The 20,512-nt window shown below is 51.5% G+C and overlaps 5 protein-coding genes across 5 annotated transcripts; 3 read left to right on the forward strand and 2 right to left on the reverse strand.

The window, feature by feature from the left end:
• Nucleotides 1–963: 963 nt before the first annotated feature.
• Nucleotides 964–4,607, reverse strand: LDX57_000870 (uncharacterized protein; the record flags this gene model as incomplete). The annotated part of the gene is made up of 5 exons (XM_046082515.1): nucleotides 964–1,233; nucleotides 1,291–4,058; nucleotides 4,114–4,427; nucleotides 4,502–4,541; nucleotides 4,598–4,607. The coding sequence occupies 5 exons, from the start codon at nucleotides 4,605–4,607 to the stop codon at nucleotides 964–966; spliced, it is 3,402 nt and encodes a 1,133-aa protein (XP_045938472.1).
• Nucleotides 4,608–4,964: 357 nt separating this feature from the next.
• Nucleotides 4,965–5,979, forward strand: LDX57_000871 (uncharacterized protein; the record flags this gene model as incomplete). The annotated part of the gene is made up of 2 exons (XM_046082516.1): nucleotides 4,965–5,447; nucleotides 5,524–5,979. 2 exons carry the CDS (start codon nucleotides 4,965–4,967, stop codon nucleotides 5,977–5,979), a joined length of 939 nt encoding a protein of 312 aa, XP_045938473.1.
• A 1,363-nt stretch (nucleotides 5,980–7,342) lies between these two features.
• CAC2 (putative chromatin assembly factor 1 subunit B) lies at nucleotides 7,343–9,400 on the forward strand (the record flags this gene model as incomplete). Its single annotated transcript, XM_046082517.1, has 3 exons — nucleotides 7,343–7,574; nucleotides 7,651–8,731; nucleotides 8,794–9,400. 3 exons carry the CDS (start codon nucleotides 7,343–7,345, stop codon nucleotides 9,398–9,400), a joined length of 1,920 nt encoding a protein of 639 aa, XP_045938474.1.
• Nucleotides 9,401–10,883: 1,483 nt separating this feature from the next.
• Nucleotides 10,884–13,769, reverse strand: LDX57_000873 (trehalose-6-phosphate synthase; the record flags this gene model as incomplete). The annotated part of the gene is made up of 3 exons (XM_046082518.1): nucleotides 10,884–12,284; nucleotides 12,343–13,669; nucleotides 13,747–13,769. 3 exons carry the CDS (start codon nucleotides 13,767–13,769, stop codon nucleotides 10,884–10,886), a joined length of 2,751 nt encoding a protein of 916 aa, XP_045938475.1.
• Nucleotides 13,770–14,997: 1,228 nt separating this feature from the next.
• On the forward strand, nucleotides 14,998–16,851 carry TPS1_1 (glycosyltransferase family 20 protein; the record flags this gene model as incomplete). Its single annotated transcript, XM_046082519.1, has 5 exons — nucleotides 14,998–15,307; nucleotides 15,538–15,913; nucleotides 15,977–16,347; nucleotides 16,404–16,743; nucleotides 16,809–16,851. The coding sequence occupies 5 exons, from the start codon at nucleotides 14,998–15,000 to the stop codon at nucleotides 16,849–16,851; spliced, it is 1,440 nt and encodes a 479-aa protein (XP_045938476.1).
• Nucleotides 16,852–20,512: the final 3,661 nt, after the last annotated feature.

A 20,512-nucleotide genomic window follows, 5' to 3' on the forward strand; every position in this document is an offset into this window, starting at 1 on the left:
TTTATCTTCTTGTCCTTTTTCTTATTGTAATTAAAGTTTTATCGCATGGCGGAGTTAGACATTGCCTCGACAATCTATTCTCAGTTACGAGGCAAAAGTATGAAAGATCCATGGATACAGAAACAGAATCGCTGACAGACAGCCTCGAGCACCGTTGGCCCTATCTTTTGCCCTTGGCCCTTACCCTGAAGGCGTTTGGCCCCCAAGGCTGAGCTTAATTTTAGCGCCCAACAGCATGCAGCCCCGGTTCTACCCCAGTTCTTATTTCAGGTACTAGAGGGTTCATCGCTTGGCTTGGATGGCTGCAAGGCAGAATCAGGCAATACCTAGACGAGGCTACTGGGAGATCATCCATCTAGACGGGCCATTACGAAAACATACAGCATCCTCAGAGATGAGCATGCTTTCACTTTCAGATAAGAGAACTTTGATCGATTTCCTCTCAATGGCTTAATAGCTAAACAAAGACACGAGTACTCAAATAACGCTGATCAAACACTACGCTGAATAACTCCAAGGAAAATAGAGAATGATGGAACATGAAATATCAAACAGGAAATTGAGAACATGCCAGTCAATCAATCGGACTCGTCCCATTCGCTCATGTCATACAATATACCCTCGTGCAAGTGATAACAAAAGTAATGTCAGCAGTAATGATAATGACAATAGTAATGATAGGGCTAATGCATCCAGTCCAATTCAGACACGAAACGCCGTTCATTCATCCGTAGTCCATCTATCCATGTAATCACCTAACTTGAACACCAAGTCTGGATAGATGGGTGATAATAGTAGTCGAAGGGGGTATTTCAACGATTAACAAGAAGAGAAGAACAAAAAACCGAAAAAGGGCACAATCGGAACAGAGAAGGAAGAGAAGAGGTTAGCTAAGTAGCAAGCAAATCGCAAACTGGTCGGCTGAACGAAAGAAAACAGACGAGAAAGGAAGAAGGAAGAATCCTAACTCTCCAGTCTCCGCGCAGTAGATTCCAACTGCGCGTTGAAAGCTCGGATCTGTGATAACAGACCACCCTGAGCTCCAGAGGCCCTGGAGCTCGCGTTTTCCGCGACGTTGCGCAGAAGAAACTCGAGGCCAACAGTTGGGGAGGAAGTAGAAGAGGAGGAGGAATCTTGGGGATTGGTCGAATCGGTGGATTGAGGTTGCGGCTTCTTGCTTCGTTCGAGAGCGAGATCGATGTTGTGGAGGGAGTGGTTGATTGTTGAGCGAGTCTGCATTTCAATTAGTTTGTGTTTCTCGTTCGGTGATGGAGGAAAGGGGAAACTAACAGCTCTGGCATTCTCTTCTTCCGAATGTTTCTTGCGCACGGCGTCCATGCGCAACGCGACTGCCTCGCGTTCTTTGCGGAGCTGGAACAGTCGAGTACGCTGGTCCAGCATCTCCCGCTTAGACTTCCTCAGCTGCACGCCCAAAACAAAGTTGCTGTCGAGCATCTCGCTGAGCTCGTAGAGCCGGCCCTCGAGCTCGGTGCCGTAGGCCTCGACGGCCTTCTTCTTGCGCGCCCATTCCGACCGGCGCGCAGCATTGCCCTCGTTTTCGATGCCGTTGTTCAGCGTTGTGAGTGTCTTTTCGAGCGTTTCGCGACATATTTGGCTGAGGACGTCGGCGACGTTGACGCCGCCTCGGGTAGGCAGTTTAGCCTTTAGTCGGGTGGAGAGCTCTTCGGCGGTTTCTTCGTCGTTTTCATCGTCTTCTTCTTCGTCGGACGAGGTGCCGGTAAGGGGGGCACCGCCGAGAGATGCAACGTTTGCCAGACGGTGCACAGTCACTGGTACGGCTTCGCCGCGAGGTTGTCGCGGCTTTCGCTTAGGTCGGGAGGTGGTTGATTCTTCGACATTGCCCTGGGTCGCACGTTCTTCAAGCTGAGGTGTTCTGTCGTCCTTTGATTGTGACGGTTTGCCACGGCCACGTTTGCGAGTCGATGGTTCGGGTTGAGGTTCAGGCTCAGGCTCCGCTTCGGGTTCGGGTTCGGGTTCAACTTCTGGCTGGCGCTCTGGTGCACTATCCAATTCAAGTTCTGGCTCCGGCTCCGGCTGCGACTCACGCTCTTGGGTCTGTTCCTGCTCTTGTGCTTTTCGTGCTTTCCTACCCTTGCGACCCGGTCGGGGTACCTCTTCAGACATTTCCGCCGGTTCAGCTTTCTTTTCTCCGCGTCCAGCGCGCTTCGGTTTCTTGTTTGCCGCCGCCTTCAATCGTGGCTGGCGACTTTCGTCATGACTCGTAGCATCTGTCTCAGGAAAACCTTCCACCTGTGCCGGCTCAGTAGCTGGTTGTTCCTCCGCAGCAGCGACCTCTGGCGTGGAGTTCCTCGCGTTTCGGTTGCGGAGGCCTTGGGGTCCTCGACGCGGAGGTGATGGCTCCTTTGCTGAGTTGTTCTCGGGGAAACCAGCCGCCTTCTCTGCCGTTTCCTCGCCTGGCGCCGGCGATTTCTGGGCAGCCCTTTGGGGTCGGCCTCGGTGTCGTTTCGTTGGCTGAGGCTGAGGCTCCGACTGCTCCTTCTCCAGGAGAGTATCTTGTGGTTCTTCTGGTGGTGGAAGTTCGACCTCCTTGTCGCCCGATTCTAAGGCCGTAACGCTCTGCGGTGGAGAACGTCCACTCGCACTGGAACCCCGTCTTTTGCGCTTGCCTCTGGTGGCTTTCCGTGGCTCTTCCGCCTGCGAAGCTTCTTTGGGCTGCTGAGATGTCTCGCTACCGATCTCGGGGCTGCCGCCCTGAGCAGGTCGTGCACTTGCACTGGCTCCTCGTGTTTTCCCCTTGCCTGAAGAAACCTCCAACGGCTGATCTGGCGTCGGAACTTGAGGCGGTTGCTGTGCACTCTCACCGACAGATCTTGGGCTTGCGCTCTTCGAAGGACGTTCACCAGCACTGGCTCCCCTCGTCGTCCGTTTACCTGTCGGGGCATCTTGAGGCCCGTTCGGTACTGCAGCTTGCGATTGTTGGATACTTTCATCGGCGATCCTTGGGCTTGCGCTCTTCGAAGGACGTTCACCAGCACTGGCTCCCCTCGTCGTCCGTTTACCTGTCGGGGCATCTTGAGGCCCGTTCGGTACTGCAGCTTGCGATTGTTGGATACTTTCATCGGCGATCCTTGGGCTTGCGCTCTTCGACGAACGTGCTCTTGCGCTGACAACTTGTGGTTTCCCATCTCCTGCAGAGGCGACCACGGGCTCCTCCGGTGTTGGAACCCTTGCTGACGGTTGAATACTTTCGCTGACAGATTTGGGACTTGCGCTCTTTGACGAACGTGCGCTACCGTTGGTGCCACGTGTCTTCCGTTGGGCTGTCGGGGCTTCCACTGACTGCTCCGGCGGTGGGAATTGTGCGGGTGGTTGAGCACTATGGTCGACTTCTGGACTTGCGCTCGGGCGACTACCGGCCGAGGATCCTCGTGTTTTACGCTTGTCACCTGGGCTATCAATGGAGTCTTCCGGCTGGGGAGGTAGCGCTGCTTGAGAGGCATCGTCCTTGGCCACTGGACTTGCGCTTTGCGATGAACGTTGGTCTGCGCCAGTTCCTCGTTTGCGTTTACTTCTCGTAGAGTCGGCAGGCGATGACCTGTCAGTAGGTTGGGAGACTGTTTGTTGGGCCGGAGGCGATTTCGGTTCAACCTGGTTAGAGTCTGGCTCTCCGCCCAATTGATTTCCCGGCTCGTTCGTCGGCACATCAGTAGGGCCTTCATGAGGCAACTGCTCCGGTGACGGTTGTACCGGTTGTTGTTCGGGTGATTTATGAGTCAAGACTTGGGGCGGATTCTCAGGTGCAGGCTCCGGTGCAAGTTCTGGTACAGGCTCGGGACCATTTTCAGATGGCTTAGGCGGTGGTTCGGGTACGTTTTGAGGCGACCCGGCCGGGGCGTTATTGACGACAGGAGATGTAGTGATTGTCTCGGTCGTTTGGATCCCATGTTCCGTTGCATTCGTGGCAGTGGGGGCTTCAATTGGTTCGTTAGGGGATTGGACTGGCGGGGTGCTCTGAGTGCCATTCTGCAGGGGCGAGGAGCGACGCGGGGATATCCTTCGACTCGTGGGCGGAGATTCTGCGAAACGAGTAAGCCAAAGCCATCCATCACGGCAATTACACCATAAGCACACCAATCTTCCGGCGTTTGCTGCTACGTCCTAGGTCCGGCGCCTCATCTGCGGGGACATCGAACGTCGACGGCCGTTCGGGCAGTCCATTACGCGCGCTTCCCGGTGTCCGCTGGGACGAACTCCGGCTGAGAGGCGGAGGGGTGTTCTGTATCGCCGGTACCAGAGGAGGTTGCGAGCTCTCTGGTTCTGAGGGAGCAGAGGGGGCGGGGGGTCCGTTCGCCAGTTCGGATTGCGACGCGGGTTCGGAGGGTTCGTCGGGCGGCGGAGCCAGACCAAAGGAGAAACCAAAGTCGACTTCCTTGATTTTGCGGGTCCTATCCTCATTGTTTGTAGCATCAGTAATCAATTGAGGACGCCAATTCGTCGCGCAGAGGAACGGGGGGCTTACGCTGCTCCGCGCTGCCGCATTTGCAGCCGCTCCTCTCGATCTATTGTCATCGGGTTAGTTTTGACGCGACGCGGGACAAGAGGGGAGACGACGCACTGTTATTCATGGTCGAGAAGCGGCGCTCAGCAAGCTCTGCGCGCAAAACACGCGAAAGATGTGGAATAAGGGGGAAGGGAGAGGAGACGTGATAAGAGGGAACGAGGGGAAAAGGTAGAAGTAAGAGAAGTCGAGAGAGAAGGAAGTATGCGATGGGAGAAGAAACGGAGCGCTGAGCAACTCCGCCCAATGCGGTTTGGCGGCCCCGACAGGCCCGGTTTGGTCGGTCGCTTTTTGCTTTCTCTCCGCATCTTCAACTTCTTCGTCTTCGCCCTCAGCTTCAGCTTCCGTGTCCGTCACTCGCTGTGTCCAATTGCACTATTCCCTGCGGAGTTTCCTTCCCGATACACGTCTACTGCCACATACAATGGGTTGGTTCTGGGGCAAGTCCGATCAAGAGGATCCCGTTAAAAAGCTGGACCCGGGTCTCCGAGAATACCTCGAACATGAAGCCCCCAAGAAATACGTCCCTACGACCCCGGAGCCCCCCAAGCCGGTAGATGCGCAGAAACAGCCGTCGCAAGCGCCTCCTGTCTCCGATGCCGACGAGTCCTCTCAACCCGCCCTGCCCAGCGCCTCGCTCTTTCCCGACGGGCGCTATGCCCACCTCTGGAAGACCTACAAGCCTCCGGCCGGCGAAGAAAATCAGAAAGGCGCGGAGCGAGTCATTGAGAAGTACAAGCAACGTGGTGATACCGTACATCGGGCCGCTATGGAGAACTGCGCGTTGGAGCACGAGGACTTGACATACTGCTTCCAGACTGGCACTTGGTCGAAACGATTGAAGTCGCGCATGTCGATGTGCCACGAGGAGAACCACACCTTCTCTCGCTGCTTTACCACCCAGGCGGTAGGTTCTTGTTCCAGGCTACGAGCTCGGTCGGCTGGTCGTCGCAACGTGAGCTAACATGGATTGTCCGGTTTAGAAATTCCTCCAGGCACTCGGCTACGCCGCGGCGTTCAACTGGGACCCCGAAAGAGAAGAGCGCATTCAGATGCACGCCGACAAGCTATATCACGAAATGATCAACTACGAGAAACAGGTCGAGGAATCCAAGGCGGCGGGTCAAGCACCGCCCCCCATCACGTCTCTGTTCAATCCCCAGGCCACGCAACAGAAATCCGAAGGCAATGCTGATGCGCTGGAAATCCCCGGCGGAGAGGCCATCCCGGCCGGATTCAAGCCCTCGAAACCCTTGGAGAAATTGTCCCCTCACGAGCGGGAATTGGAAATTCGCTCGCATTATGCACAGATGGAGCAACAGAAACTATATGCGCAGGAGGCCTCGCCATTTGTGAAGGCGCAGGACGAGGCTCGAAACAAGCGACGGGAGAAGGCTGTGAGCTGGTTCGGAGAGACGGTGGGCAAATGGATCACGTAAATCGAGATAACTGGATAAAAAGGAATCTTATGCTCATGTATTATAATTGTCATCCTTACTTCTTGGTGTTACCATTGATTGTTCGAAGTGCTTGTGGATGTTCATCTCTGATTTGATAGCGAGTATGCAAATGGACGGCGTTACTAGGAAACATCAATGTGAAGGGCGAGATTCAGGAAAATAAGACTGAATTACGAGTACTTATTCAATATATTTGTTAAAAATTCTGAGTTACGATTCTGTTGATTCGCGTTGGTCCAAGAGTGGGAAGGAGGGAGTATACTTCTCAGGTGTCCGGGAATATATAACCTTTCTTCTTTCTCTCTACAATCACCACTACAGCTGCAGACAGTGGAATCAGCTTCAACTGAACACGCCCAAATCCCGATCAAGGGACCAATACAGTCAGACCCATAATCCACCGTCCGAGCAATCGCCGTCCGTTCAATAAATCTGAATCAGAACCATCTGGTCAATTAATGCTGACGGTCACGTTGTCGCTCATTCGCCCGAACGCGGAGACGCCAAACGACAAGCGAGAAACAACGGCGACGAAGGGGAGAAAGAAGAAGAATCAGAAGAAGAAACTTCGGCCAGACTCGCATCTACCGGAATCCTCGCTCCTTTTCCCTCTCTTTCATCCACCTGCCCAGCCTGACTGACGGTGATCCCCCCCTCATTTAACCGTGTTGGACGGGCCTGTTCCACGGCTCCTGACTGGATTCCTCCGCGTTTCTCCATCGCTTCTTCCTTTTGCAACTTCTTGTCTCAACTCTCAGCTCCTTTCCCCCTTCCTCTCCTACAAGCTTGATCTCTCGACAATTCCTCCCTTTCTCACCTCTCAACTCTCGGCGATCGTCCTCTATCTGTCTTCGGGGAGCCCATTGAGCTCCCGTGCTCACCATGAAAGCGACTCCGTTGCTCATCTCGTGGCACAACGATAACGCTCCCATCTATTCGGTACATTTCGATCCCCATGGCAAAGGGCGCCTAGCAACGGCCGGAAAGTAGGTTCGCCTGGATCTCTCTTGCATCTCGTTTTCTCTTTGGAAATGTCACCTGCTAACGCGATCGCCCTCCAATAGTGATAATAATGTCCGAGTACGAGCTCCATTCCCCTCCCTCTTCCCCGTCGGATCTTTTCTCCTGCCGCTTCTACCATACCCCCTTCGCCGGCCTTTTCTGACCTCAGAACGCGATAGTTATGGCGCGTGGAATCTACCGGAGAGGAACGCAAAGTGTCATATTTGAGCACGCTGATCAAACATACGCAAGCCGTCAATGCTGTGCGGTTCAGTCCCAAAGGTAGGCAGCGACAACCCCCTCTCCCACTGACTGTGTCTAACGCTACATTCTAGGCGAGATGCTGGCGTCTGCCGGGGATGATGGAAATGTATTGCTCTGGGTTCCGTCGGAATTGCAAACCCAAGGTGGCTTGGGAGAGGACCGATCGGACGATAAGGAAACATGGCGAGTCAAACACATGTGTCGCTCGTCCGGCGCAGAGATCTACGATTTGGCTTGGTCTCCAGATGGCGTCTTCCTAATCACGGGGAGCATGGATAACATTGCTCGGATTTATAACGCGCAAACTGGTTGGTAGCCTCGGCTTGTCACTCCGAAAATCCTTTGAAGAGGGTTTGTGCTAATGGTCCGACTCTTCTCTCCCAGGACAAATGGTGCGCCAAATTGCTGAACATTCCCACTACGTCCAAGGCGTGGCATGGGATCCTTTGAACGAATTCGTCGCAACACAGTCATCGGACCGATCCGTGCATATCTACAGCCTGAAAACGAAAGATGGCCAATTTACGCTGACCTCTCACGGGAAATTCTTGAAAATGGACTTGCCGGCCAAACGCATTGCTTCGAGCAGTCCAGCTCCGGACCTCTCGATCCGGTCCCAGCCGGCCACCAGTAACGCGGCTGCGATCACATCTCCGGCGCCGTCTACACCCGGCACCCCAATGGCCTCGAATCTGCCCATGGACCCCCCTCCAGTGTCCCACAGTCGAAGATCCTCCTTTGGCTCTTCCCCGTCCATTCGCCGATCCGCATCCCCTGCACCATCCTTGCCGTTACCTGCAGTCAAGCCGCTTGAAGTACCGTCGCCGAGTATTCTCAGCGGATTGGGCGTCAAGAATGCCAACATTTACGCGAACGAAACGTTCACCTCGTTCTTTAGACGATTGACATTCGCTCCCGACGGAAGCTTGCTGTTTACGCCCGCCGGTCAGTATAAAACGTCGCACTTGTCTGCACCGGATTCGGCGAAAACGACAGATGAGATCATAAACACCGTGTACGTCTACACGCGCGCGGGCTTCAACAAACCGCCAATTTCCCATCTCCCAGGCCACAAGAAGCCCTCGGTCGCAGTCAAATGCTCGCCGGTGTTTTACACCCTGCGACAGGCGCCTCAGCCCGAGCGTCACATTACTTTGGACACGTCCTCCGGGGAAGAGGCGTTCGCTTCTCTCCCTGATCCCATAGTGAGTTCCACGGGCGAACCAACTTCTATGGAGCCGCCGCCGCCAGCACCTGCAGCAAGTGACCCGCCGAGAAGCAACCAGACCCCCAAAGACGATAGCCCCTCTTCTACTCCCACACCGACCCCTGTCTTCAGCCTTCCTTATCGAATAGTTTATGCCGTGGCCACCCAAGATGCCGTCCTGGTTTACGACACCCAACAGCAGACGCCCCTTTGCGTTGTGAGCAATCTGCACTTCGCCACCTTCACTGATTTGACATGGTATGTTGTTTTGTTCCGTTCCCGTGCGCGAAACCTGTTGCATTCGTTCTAATACCAGCCAGGTCGAGTGATGGATTGACCTTGATTATGAGCTCGTCGGACGGATTCTGCTCGTCGCTGTCGTTTGCGCCGGGGGAGCTGGGTCAAACGTATAATGCTCCGACGGCAACCGCACAGCACGCCGGGATATCTAGCGCACAGGCGACGGCGGGTCACACCAGTGTGCCCCCGACGAAACCGAGTCCAGCTGCGCCAGTCACCGCCGCGCAAGCACCTCCGGCAAGTCCGGCGCGCTCTAACTCCGTGTCATCGGTTACCACGCAGTCCCCTGCGCAGCAAGCCGCGGGATCCGTGGTTAATAACCCAACGCCTACCCTGGGCTCCGTGCCGCTCGTGACGGCGACCAACTCCTCACAACCTCCCACACTTCCGCTGTCTACACCGCCGCAGACTCCCATGTCCGCGGTCTCTCAGAGTGGGACAAGTTCAGTCAGCAACAGCGTCCTAGGGAAACGTGCGGGCGAGTCTGAGAAGGAGGATGAGCAAAGTTCGGTTTCACAGGTACAACAACCGAAAAAGAGGCGAGTAGCACCGACTCTTGTTTCAGCGGGGACCGGAAATGGCTCGTCCGCGGGCAACGAGTCGAGTAATCCGGACGTTGGTAGCTAAAATACTCTTTTCCATTTTCTCTCTTACCTTTCTTCTCTCTTATCCACCCTTATCCATATGGCATGGTTTCTTTTTTTCTCTCTTATACTCTTAAGCCCTGCTCTCCCGTTCGCTGTAGAACGGATGGATGACCCCTTGAGGGGCAACGGCATCTTTTCCCTCTTGACCCGACGAGATGATCTATGGTGCTTCCCATCTGTTCCGTAAGATCCCAATTGATTGGAACGTCTTGACCTCCTGGAGTTTTTGATTTGATTGTGATCGTTGAATGAAGACGAGGACATCATTATGCTTTTGCCTTCTTATTTCCCTTTCCTTTTTATTTATATCAGGGATATCAGTAGCATCCCTCTTGTTTCTGTCTATCTTGTTCCCCCCTTTTTACCCCCTCTTTCTTGGCGCATTGTACTTTTTATTCCCTGTTCATTCTTGCTTTTTGATCTTCCAATTCGATTCCACCTTGGGTAGGTAGGGTATCAATGTGCATGCGTGTGATGTGATGCGATCCGATGCATGCAGATTACAACCCCTGTCTATCATCATTTCATTTCATTATCTTTTCTTTTCTTTTCCTTTTCTTATGATTCATTATATCCGGGATCTGTGGCACTTGGGTTATTTGCAGTTATTTGCATGTGACAGAGTAGGTAGGAGTAAATTATTAGCTTTTTTGCTCTTCTGTTCATTGATATGTGTCTTTCCCATCTTACGTTCCTTATCTTTCATCTTGTATTTCCCTGGATGGATATCTGCTTTTTCTATCTTGTTCACTCGCGCATACCTAGCTGTTTGGGGTGGATTTTCAATTGATGCGTTCTTTGCATAAACCAATCTTGGCTAGGGTGCATAGGTCAGGTCAGGTCAGCTTGGATGATCTTGGTTAATCAGTTAGATAAGGAGGCTGAGCATGATATTCTCTATTCTTTTCAGCCGTTTAGATTGAACGAACTCTGTTTCGCGATTCGATTCGACTCAATTGATCTCGCTATCTAGATGAAGAAGAAAAACAGCCCAAAGATCGACAATAGATAATGACAGTTGCTTGGAGTACAATGGTGAATAGGTAGGTAGTAAGTAGATGATGATGAACGAGGGAGGTCATCTATGCAGTCTATGATATTCACACCAACATGAATGAGGGTTGAAATGTTTTTCGACCTTGACTTCTTGCCTAGACATGTACAGATATCTCGATATCAATTTATGCTCACAAGTCTTTATCTGGAGGGATGATGCGAGATGAGAAAAAGGAAAGGGGAAATGGGTGAGATGACAAAGAATGTATGTGTGTATGCATGCATGTATGTAGAAGTCGAAATAAATAAATGTAAGTGGGGTACTAATTCAATAAGAAAAGAAGCAGTAGACGTATGAAAGATGTAAAGGTTAAGAGGTAACAGTAAGGATACTGGAAATAATGAAGATGCAGGCGACGAGAGCGGAGATAGATTGGTCAGAAACGAAGGGCGTAAGCTGCAATCAATCAAAACCCAGCAATGGGATGTCTTGGAATGGATGTGTCACCGTCGACGATAGGCCCGTCGCCATTCATCGATGCGTATCCGCTCAAGGCTGGATTGCAAAGAACGCCTATAATGTCAGTCACGGTCATGCTCTTGGGTGGCACAGCCTTGGCCTCGGTGGCGTGCGTGCCGGTGGTAAGGGTTGACACGTTGCGGATTATGTTTGTCGATTGAAGGTGATTTGCCCAGCGGAACAGGGTTTCGTCACCGCGAGTGCTGCCCGCGACGAATAAGAAATCCGGGACCCGTGGGAGCAGATCTAAGACGGACTCAGCCGCTTTTGATTTAGTACCGTCCAGAGGCTCAACGCCCACCGCGCCCTCAGTGAGGACGACTCGAATAGCCTCGCTGCCACGGGTGCCGTTGATCTGATCTGCAAGATCGGACGCTTGTCGGGCAGCAATGTCGGGGTCATGCGCGTTGTTATACCAGAAGGTTAGAAGACAATGGCCCTCCTCTATCTGACTACCTTCGGTTCTTTCATGGTAGTATTCGATCACCTTGCGGATGCCGCTTCGCCAGTCTTTGGCCTTTTCCAGGTCAACCAGTGCCCTCCATTGGGTGGACCCGATGTCTCGTCTGTAGCACCCATTTTCAGCAATGTAACCAACTCGACTGGAAAATTCTTTCAGCAGTGATTCCAATTTCTCCGGGCTCTTGCTGCTCGTCACATAAACCACATTCTTGGGGTCCATGACGAGACGCTCGAGCAAAGAGAGCGACTGGTGGGAAAGTGCAGAAGTGGCGGAAGAGCCCCCCTCATCTTCGATAAAGAAGAGTCGCAAACCAGATCTATCGTAGGTTTCTTTCAAGGCAGGGATTGAGAGAGATGAAACTTGACTGAGTTCACGAGCTAGTTGTGTGCTGCGTGCCTCGGCCAAAGCCGTCTTGAACGAATTGCACCAGGACACTGCGGTATATGGGGCTTTCCTCTCGAGCAAGAACTCCCAATTCTGCTTTTTCTGCTCTGGTGACATCTCCAGCGATTTGTTGATCATGTCTGCGACCTCCTTGTAATTCCAGGGATTGACCAACAGATCGTGTCCATGAAAGATAGAAGCGCTTCCGGTGAACTCACTCAGAATAAGGGAGCCATGTTGCTGAGCTGTTATTCTCCCATCCTGACAGTGGAGAAAGTCATGACTCTGGAGGTTCATGCCTTCTCTCAGACTGGTCACCATGAAAATCTCTGCTACGCTCATGAGGGCCAGAAACTGGGAGTAACTGATATCTTGTCTCAAGAGCACTAGTGGCTGATGGGTAAGCGTTGAGTAGGTGGAATTGATTCTCATGGCGATCTTTGAAACCTGGGCTTCTAATTCTGGCATTTCTGATGCGGAGGCAATTTGGACGAGGACAACCTGGACACATTAGTATACCTATCATCAGAACCTCGCAACGCCGGGTGCGGAAACTTACATTTCCTCTCCACTTAGGATATTTCTTGAGGAACAGCTCATATGCCATCAACTTGTGCTTGACACCTCCGGGAGCATCAAGTCTGTCCCGCGCGATAATCAAATGTTTGTCTTTGTATCTGGAGAAGATGCTCGCAATCCAATCCTTCACACCAGCGGTTTGCCGTAAATCATCGAGGGAATTCGTATCTATACCAATGGGTAGCTTTTTCAGATGCACGAAACGACCCGGCAGTTGGACTCCATTGACAGATACCTCCAAACTTAGAAGCCGACTGCATGATTGAAGGAAATGATAGCAATATTCGTCTGTTTGGAAAGCAACAAGATCTGCCCCGAGGAGCCCATTCAGGAGGGCATTTCGTGCACTGAGGCAGCGGAATATCTCAGACGAAGGGAATGCAGCATGCATGAAGAACCCGATTTCTGCGTTAGGCAAGAGTTCCCGCAGCATAGATGGCAGGAGTAAGAGGTGGTAGTCTTGAACCCAGATAGTATCCCCGGGGCGCCAATAGACTGCAATGGTCTTTGCGAATGCCTCATTGACCTTGACGTACTGCTTCCAAGAGTAGTCATCATACTCGTTGTGTCGGGGACTCTCTTGCATTTGGTAATGGAAGGCAGGCCATAAGACCGAGTGGCAAAAATGCGAATAATGCCCTTCGAATTCGTGGTCACCGACAAATACTGTAATTGATTCATACTCGTCTTCCAGCGTCTCCGAGATACTCGAGCGGGTTTCATCCTTCAGGGAGTCGGTGGGCATACCCAATGTGCCGACCCACATCTTGTCTGATAGGATGCCTGCCTTTTCGGCAGCGTTGACTGCATTTCGCAAGCCTCCATTGCCTTGCTCAGCTGATTTCACGGTCCAGTCAACATCGGAGAGCAATGCACGCAGACTTGCACGATCCTCTTCTGAATCTGGTGTCTCTAAGGCGGTTTCGAGATAGGTCGGCTGGTCTTCGTAACCCAGACCAAAGCGGCTTAGAATTGAGCGGTCAGGATAGTTGGACACTTTGGGGCGTGGTTGATTGAATTTACGACTCTGGCCCCAGGACACTACTGGAGGGTCGCTGGGACCTGGGCCATTGGGATCATCGGCCGACGGGACCTCGCTTGCTGACTTCGACACATATGACTTGAAAATCTTTTCGTCTTCGGTGGTCGCTCCAGGAGTCAATGACTGGTTGAATGTTTTCGAGTGACGCCTCCGGTGCGACTCTGCTAGTCTTCCTATGATATGATCGTCTGCATGAGAATGACTAGCGGACGACTTGCGGCGCTTAAGCTCGGTGGTCTGGAAGTTGATAGTGTAGGGTAGAAATCTGGTCAAAGGAAATTATTAGACCTGCTTGATGTGGAAAGAAAGACAACATAGAAGGATACGCAAAAAAAGACTTACATGGAAGCAATGAAGACCGTCATTTGGTAGGAATTTCGAGAGGGGGCCTCTTCGGTGTCCAAAATCTATCTACAAGGGGAAAGAAAAAGGGAAGGAGCTCATGCAAGCACAACAGATTTCGTGGAGATTGATAAAAAATAGAATAAAGATAAATATGAAAAGTCGGGTGTCTTATCCGGATCAAAAAATGTTACATCCCACGCGCATGAAAGACTGTCAGTCATCCAAATGGCCTGCAGACCAACTCGTTGAAGTCAATGATCCTAATTGACGCGGCAGTTAGACATCTTCGCAGCGCATTTTAAATCGAACCATGGACAGATGACGATTATGATTGGACCATGAAACTGTAGAGCTTCTGTCAAAGCATATGAAAGGGCGAAAATGGAACCTTCTGGCCGTTACATGGGGTAGGGCCAGAAGGAGGGGAACGGTTGAAAGACGTTTTCCTGGGGCGAACCATTGTGGCATGACAGACTGGCAGCTGTTCGTATTGGGCACGGAGTGAGATTTGATGGAATGAGGAGGAATCCCGATCATTGGCCTGCGCCCTGATTCTAACGGCCTGCAGAAAATGTGAGAGATAACTTACCTACTTCCAACTTGGACACATGGATCTTATCGCGCGATGCATTAAATCATACCGCCGTAAGAAGTGATAGCGACATCGACCAAAAGGACTGTAATGACGTGAGGGACCCGGAATGATCCACGGTTGAATCCACCCGCACTAAAGATAGCGCAGTTGAGAGGAGTCGCTAGCCTTGCTCTGACCAAGGGGACAACCGGAGAAAATCCAAGAAAACCCGGGTATGGTCAGTAGTTGGAATCATCGAGGGGTAAGCGATAATGGAATTTGTCGCGGGTGGGAGGAATGGGGTCTCGAACGATGTGAGGGGATTAAAAGAGGAAGAAGAAGAGGAAGAAGTTCGAGGGGCAAAAAGAAGGCAGGCAAAGCAAACAAAGCCGGAAACGTGTTGAAAGTGGATACCTGAAAATTCAGGACGAGCTCCATTATCATCACCGCCACGACGTGCCAAATTGCTATCATCTCTACCTACTCCATCCTTGGCTCTATCGACCTCCATTCCTCCACTCGCTTTCAACTTCCCTTCCCAATTCCTGCCCAAGCTATTCCGGCTCTCATTGCATCTCAATATAAATTCTCAATTATCCTATCCGACCTCTTTCTCAATTGATTGACGTATTCCATTCTCGAAGCGGGGCAGTCAGTCTCAGTGGCTCTTCCTGATGCCCTCCACCATCTCTCCTCCGCCTACCGCGGGTGATTCTCGCCTGCTTATCGTTTCGAATCGGTTACCCATCACCATTCGCCGATCCGAAAGTGGCAAGTATGAATTTTCCATGTCCTCAGGGGGCTTGGTCACCGGGCTGAGTGGCCTATCCAAGACTACCACCTTCCAGTGGTACGGATGGCCGGGCCTGGAGGTGCCAGAAGATGAGATCCCTTCTCTGAAGGATAGACTAAAAGATGAATTCGGGGCAACCCCGGTGTTCATGGATGACAAATTGGCCGATCGTCACTACAATGGCTTTTCCAGTAAGTACACACACTACACACCCACCCACATGTTCATCCATCCATCCGTCCATCCCCTCATCCAGTCACACATGCATGATGGTATACATGAAATCAGGTATCCGTACCTTGGTGCCAATATACCTGTCGGATTGTTACCCCTCCACCGGCGGCAGGATCGCCTCACCATCAGCCACTTGGCGGCCAACCACGGGTCCCTCGAAGTACATACATCTAACATGACCTGTCAGACTCGATTCTATGGCCCCTCTTACACTACCACCCCGGGGAGATAGTGTTCGACGAGGCTGCCTGGGACGCCTACCGTGAGGCCAACGGTTTGTTTGCCGAGACGATTGCCAACGAAGCTCGCGAGGGCGATCTGATCTGGGTGCATGACTACCACCTCATGCTTCTGCCGGAGCTTCTCCGCGAGCGACTTCGCCAGATGGGCAAGAATAACATCCGCATTGGATTCTTTCTGCATACGCCCTTCCCCAGTAGTGAAATCTACCGGATCCTCCCCGTGCGGTCCGAGCTGCTCCACGGCGTGTTGCAATGTGATCTAGTCGGTTTTCACACCTATGACTACGCGCGGCATTTCCTAAGCAGCTGCGCTCATATTTTGTAAGTCCCGCCGCTGGTTTGATTTTTCGCGCGCTTGCCTCGTTGACTAACTTCTTGCCTCAGAGGACTGGTGACGACCCCTAGCAGTGTCCAGCTGGAGGGGAGATCTGTCCACGTCAGCGCATTTCCGATTGGAATCGATCCGGAGAAGTTCACGGAGGGGCTGAAGAGCCCCAAGGTGCAAAACCGCATTGCGAACATCGAGAGTAAGTTCCAGGGGACTAAGTTGATGGTCAGCGTGGATCGCCTTGACTACATCAAAGGTATCCCTCAGAAGCTGCATGCCCTGGAGGTGTTTCTGTCCAACCACCCCGAATGGGTCGGCAGGGTTGTGCTCGTCCAAGTGGCAGTCCCAAGTCGTCAGGATGTTGAAGAGTACCAGAACCTGCGGGCCGTGGTGAACGAACTGGTGGGGAGAATCAACGGCAAATTTGGTAAGCCCTACCACCGCTCTTTAGCACCACTGCTCTATACCAATCGCTATCAATAGGTACTGTGGACTACATGCCCATCCACTTCATGCACAAATCCGTCAGCTTTGACGAGCTGATCGCCTTGTACTCGGCCTCCGATGCCTGCCTCGTGTCTTCTACCCGAGATGGTATGAACCTAGTATCATTCGAATACATCGCAACCCAGGAGCGACGCAAAGGCGTCTTGGTCCTATCTGAATTCGCCGGTGCCGCCCAGAGCCTGAACGGAAGCATCATCGTCAACCCATGGAACACCGAAGAGCTGGCCAGTGCCTACCACGAGGCCGTCTCGATGACCGAGGACCGTCGGGCGAATAACTTCGCCAAGCTCAACAAGTACATTTCCAAATACACCAGGTTAGTGCTGGCTCCGCCTTAGATTGGGCTCAAAGAAAGGAAAGGTCATAGCTAACGTCGGGCAGTGCGTTCTGGGGCAAATCCTTCGTGGCCGAGCTCTCGCGATGAAGTCATAGCGTTGGACTTTACGTTTTCAACATTTTCCTTTACAATTGTTCATAGGCGAGATGGGTCGGTCATAGACAATGACAGAGCGGCTAATACATAAACGGGAATTGATCCCAACGGCCAAGTTCCTGCAGAGGGTCTGGGCTTGAAAGACATAATTTTGATCGATTGATTATTGAATGCGTGGCGTACACACCAGTTTGAGATGAGTGCATAGTTAACATACAAGAGAATCTAGAACCCATACATCATAGAATGAATTCTCGCAGTCTAATTCTAGACCCCCAGATTCACTTTGAAGGCCTGCATGCCTACCTGCCTGCCTACTTAATTCGATAAGAGTAAGCAGGGAAGGTAGTAAAAACAGGCCTGAACATTGCATGGCATAGCATGGCGTGGAAGCACTACTGGCGTGCCTATGACAGAGTCAATGGAAGGTCCAGACCCCAATAGCCCATTCACAATCGCACCTACGCCGGGAGCTGGTCAACGCCCAGCGGCCACCTAGTAATTCCCAACTCCCGTAGATAACACAACTTCCGTAGAGAACATTGGGTAGCAAATCCGATTAATCCAGAACTGGGACCCTTCGCTCCGCCTTCTACTAGGATAACCATTATCCCTAACGGAGAACGCCGTACCCACGAGCAAGCAATGATGCAACCAACAACATCGCCCTGGTATTAACTATTCTAGACAAATCTAGGTACCTCCAACACAGAAAACATTCCAATGGATTCTTCCAACTCCCAGCCCAGTCCAGCCCAGCCCAAACTCAATTGAAACCTGTCTTACATATCCGGCACTCCATGCACATACCCTACACACGGTGGAATGGATCATCATAGATCGCAAAGGAGGATGGAATGCGCAGTACTCTGCAGGCAAGAGGGATCTTAATACGCGCCGCGCCATACCAGGACCGAACCTGTCCAGATCCATCTAGGGATCGAATTGATTGACAAGGAAAATGTAGGTCTAGGCCTTGGATTTCATAATCATTCATTATTGCCCAAGTGGTCAATTGCTAGTTACCGCCCTTGTGTTGGCTTGTGAAGTCATAAGGTGCGTAGGGTAGTATTCGGGGCTCGGCTTGCAACACAACACAGGCATCCCTTGATTCGGAGGTATCATTCATTCATTCATCGGGCTTGTCGGTGGTGTCGGTCTCGGTCTCGGGTTCGAACTCAATTGTTAACGGTCTAGTATCTCGCTTTTTGTGTTCTATCTTCTGGATGAGCTGGTTTGGATGATGTTGGATGTGTACTCAATGGGATTGTGTGGATATATAATGAATAAGATAGAGTACGTGAGATACCCAACTAAGCATGACTGTCTTGATAATATAAATTGATTGCAAAGCCCACTTCGTAAGCCATCTCCCACAAAGTACAGAATAGAAAGGTGTGCAATTAGTGTTACATCCGTAAGTAGGTAGGTAGTAGACAGGGTAGATGAAGTGTAGTAGCCACCCCCTAGATATGTACATACATACATAGAACCCGTTACTACAAACAAACTCACACCAGAAACCGACAACCAAAACATGAAGGTAAGCTTAAATTGAAACAGAACTCTACTTTATTTCGCGCGGGGAGGGTAAATCGCCACCAGCACACTCCGTACAGTACGTCGCACTAAACCCTATGATTGATGGGGATTCAGATAAAATATTGATTTGTGGCGGATACGGTCGATCCTGCAAGGAAAGGAAAAGTCAATGCCTAGTTTGTTGGCATAGACGTGTTCATCCGAAGTGCGAACCGCTACACCCACTCTACCCACTTCTACTATCACCACCTACTCTGTAGATACTACAAACTAAAGTACGACCTGTACAACAAAACAAACAACCCCAACTCCCCATCCTCACATCCCCCTCCGTACTCGTACTCCGTCAACCCAACCGCCGATCCCATCCCCACCCAGATTTCCAATTCCAGGATCGGGCCTGTGGCTGAGCTGGAAAATCATCGACCGAAAAGTAAAACCTGCCAATGGCAAGCCGAGGTCGGGCCGGAGCCGCATTTACCGAAGAAGGAATGGCTTACTTTTGACTTGCTTTGTAGTTTGTTCGGGTTGGAGAGTTTGGCTGTGGTTCGAACTCCGTTCAAGGCGTGGACTAGGCCCGAGTTGGGCGTGGGACTGCTCATTATGGGGTATGGAAATGGGGTAAGAAATTTGAGCCAGGGGAGGGTCGATGGTAGGGGATTCTGGTAGTGTTAGGCAGGAAGATTACACCGTAGTTATTGTTGTGGTCAATACTATTGTAAGATTCTGGGGGCGCGATCAGTGATGTTGAATATTTTATTGATGAATTGATGACTTCAGATGTGATGATGACTGATATCATGATATGATAGCAAAGACCCTGAATCACGAACACCCGAAAAGAAAAATAATAATAAGAAAATCGGAAAAAAAAAAAAAAAGCTTCTCAGTCAAGACCGGGAGAGGTATCCACGCCAAGCCCCCTGGACAAGAGTCAAGAGTCAAAAGGACAGGGTCTGGTCCAGTCTCTGTCAACGAGGGCAAGTCTGGTCGTCATCAACCGGGTTTAGTGCGGTGGGGCTTGAAGGCAGCTCTAGCCAGATCTTGTCCCATGCCAAGACGGACGCTTGCGCGTCTCCGCCACCATCGTCCCATCTTGGAAGGATGCCGTAATCCTGTAACGCCGAGTCCATCAGAGAACGTCCCCCCTCTCTCTCCTCCCCATTGTTCATCAATATTTACTTATCTAATATCTTCCCTAGAAACACGGTGGAATCATCTTTCCCTAGAATCACGGTATGTACATGCACATTACATGAACCACGTACACCGTACATAACTGGGCCTGCGTTCGCCTTGTCGGTGGCAATCCCATCAGGGATGACTTGATAAGGATGCTACATCATCGAACTGTCAATCAAGTGGGGATGCATTCATCAGAGTGCATGAAGCCGCGCGTGTGTGTTATGTGCACATCGCCCGGGCTAAAGGGCACAGGATAGGGCTACCCTTATGGACGCGACCGTTTTGTATGCAGACAAGACGGTGTGTGTCAAAATATCGAAACAGGTGGGTATGCGTAATTCGGGATTGAGATTTTGAGTGCATCAGTGACCAATTCCTATTTCTTTTTTGAGTTGGTGGTTGGATTCCCAGAGGACTGGCTGGCCCTAGAGCCACAACCTGGAGGCAATCAACCGCTTAATCATCGAGATTGGAGTCCACGGCAGGGAAATGAATAGGAAACCTGGTCCAAGTGCCAGTTTCTCTAATCAAGATCACCACGATTTTCGTGGCCATCTGACCTGCTCTGGAACCAGACAGTTCCCATCCAGGGTCCTCCTTCTCTACCTACCCCTAGACCTATCGCGCGTAGTTATCAATTGGATTGTTGGGTATGTCAACGATGGCGTAAACCGATGTGCTGGACAAGCGGAATTGGTTTTCTTCCCATTCTCTAGTGGTCCTTTCATAATGGATACCAAAAACTGGCCGCCCATCTGTCCATCCCATCGGGTATTGCGTATCGTCTGAATTTTTATCCCACCGCAAGATTAATAATATGCCGGATGATCCATTTGATAGTTCAGGACAGGTCAAGTGAGCCATGATTCGTCAGCAGGTGAGGATGCGTGCGTGGAAGAAGAAGCTGCTAGTTTTAAACTGGGTC

The sequence above is a fragment of the Aspergillus melleus genome (genome assembly GCF_016097325.1).
Source record: "Aspergillus melleus strain CBS 546.65 chromosome Unknown contig1, whole genome shotgun sequence".
Lineage (NCBI taxonomy): Eukaryota > Fungi > Ascomycota > Eurotiomycetes > Eurotiales > Aspergillaceae > Aspergillus > Aspergillus melleus.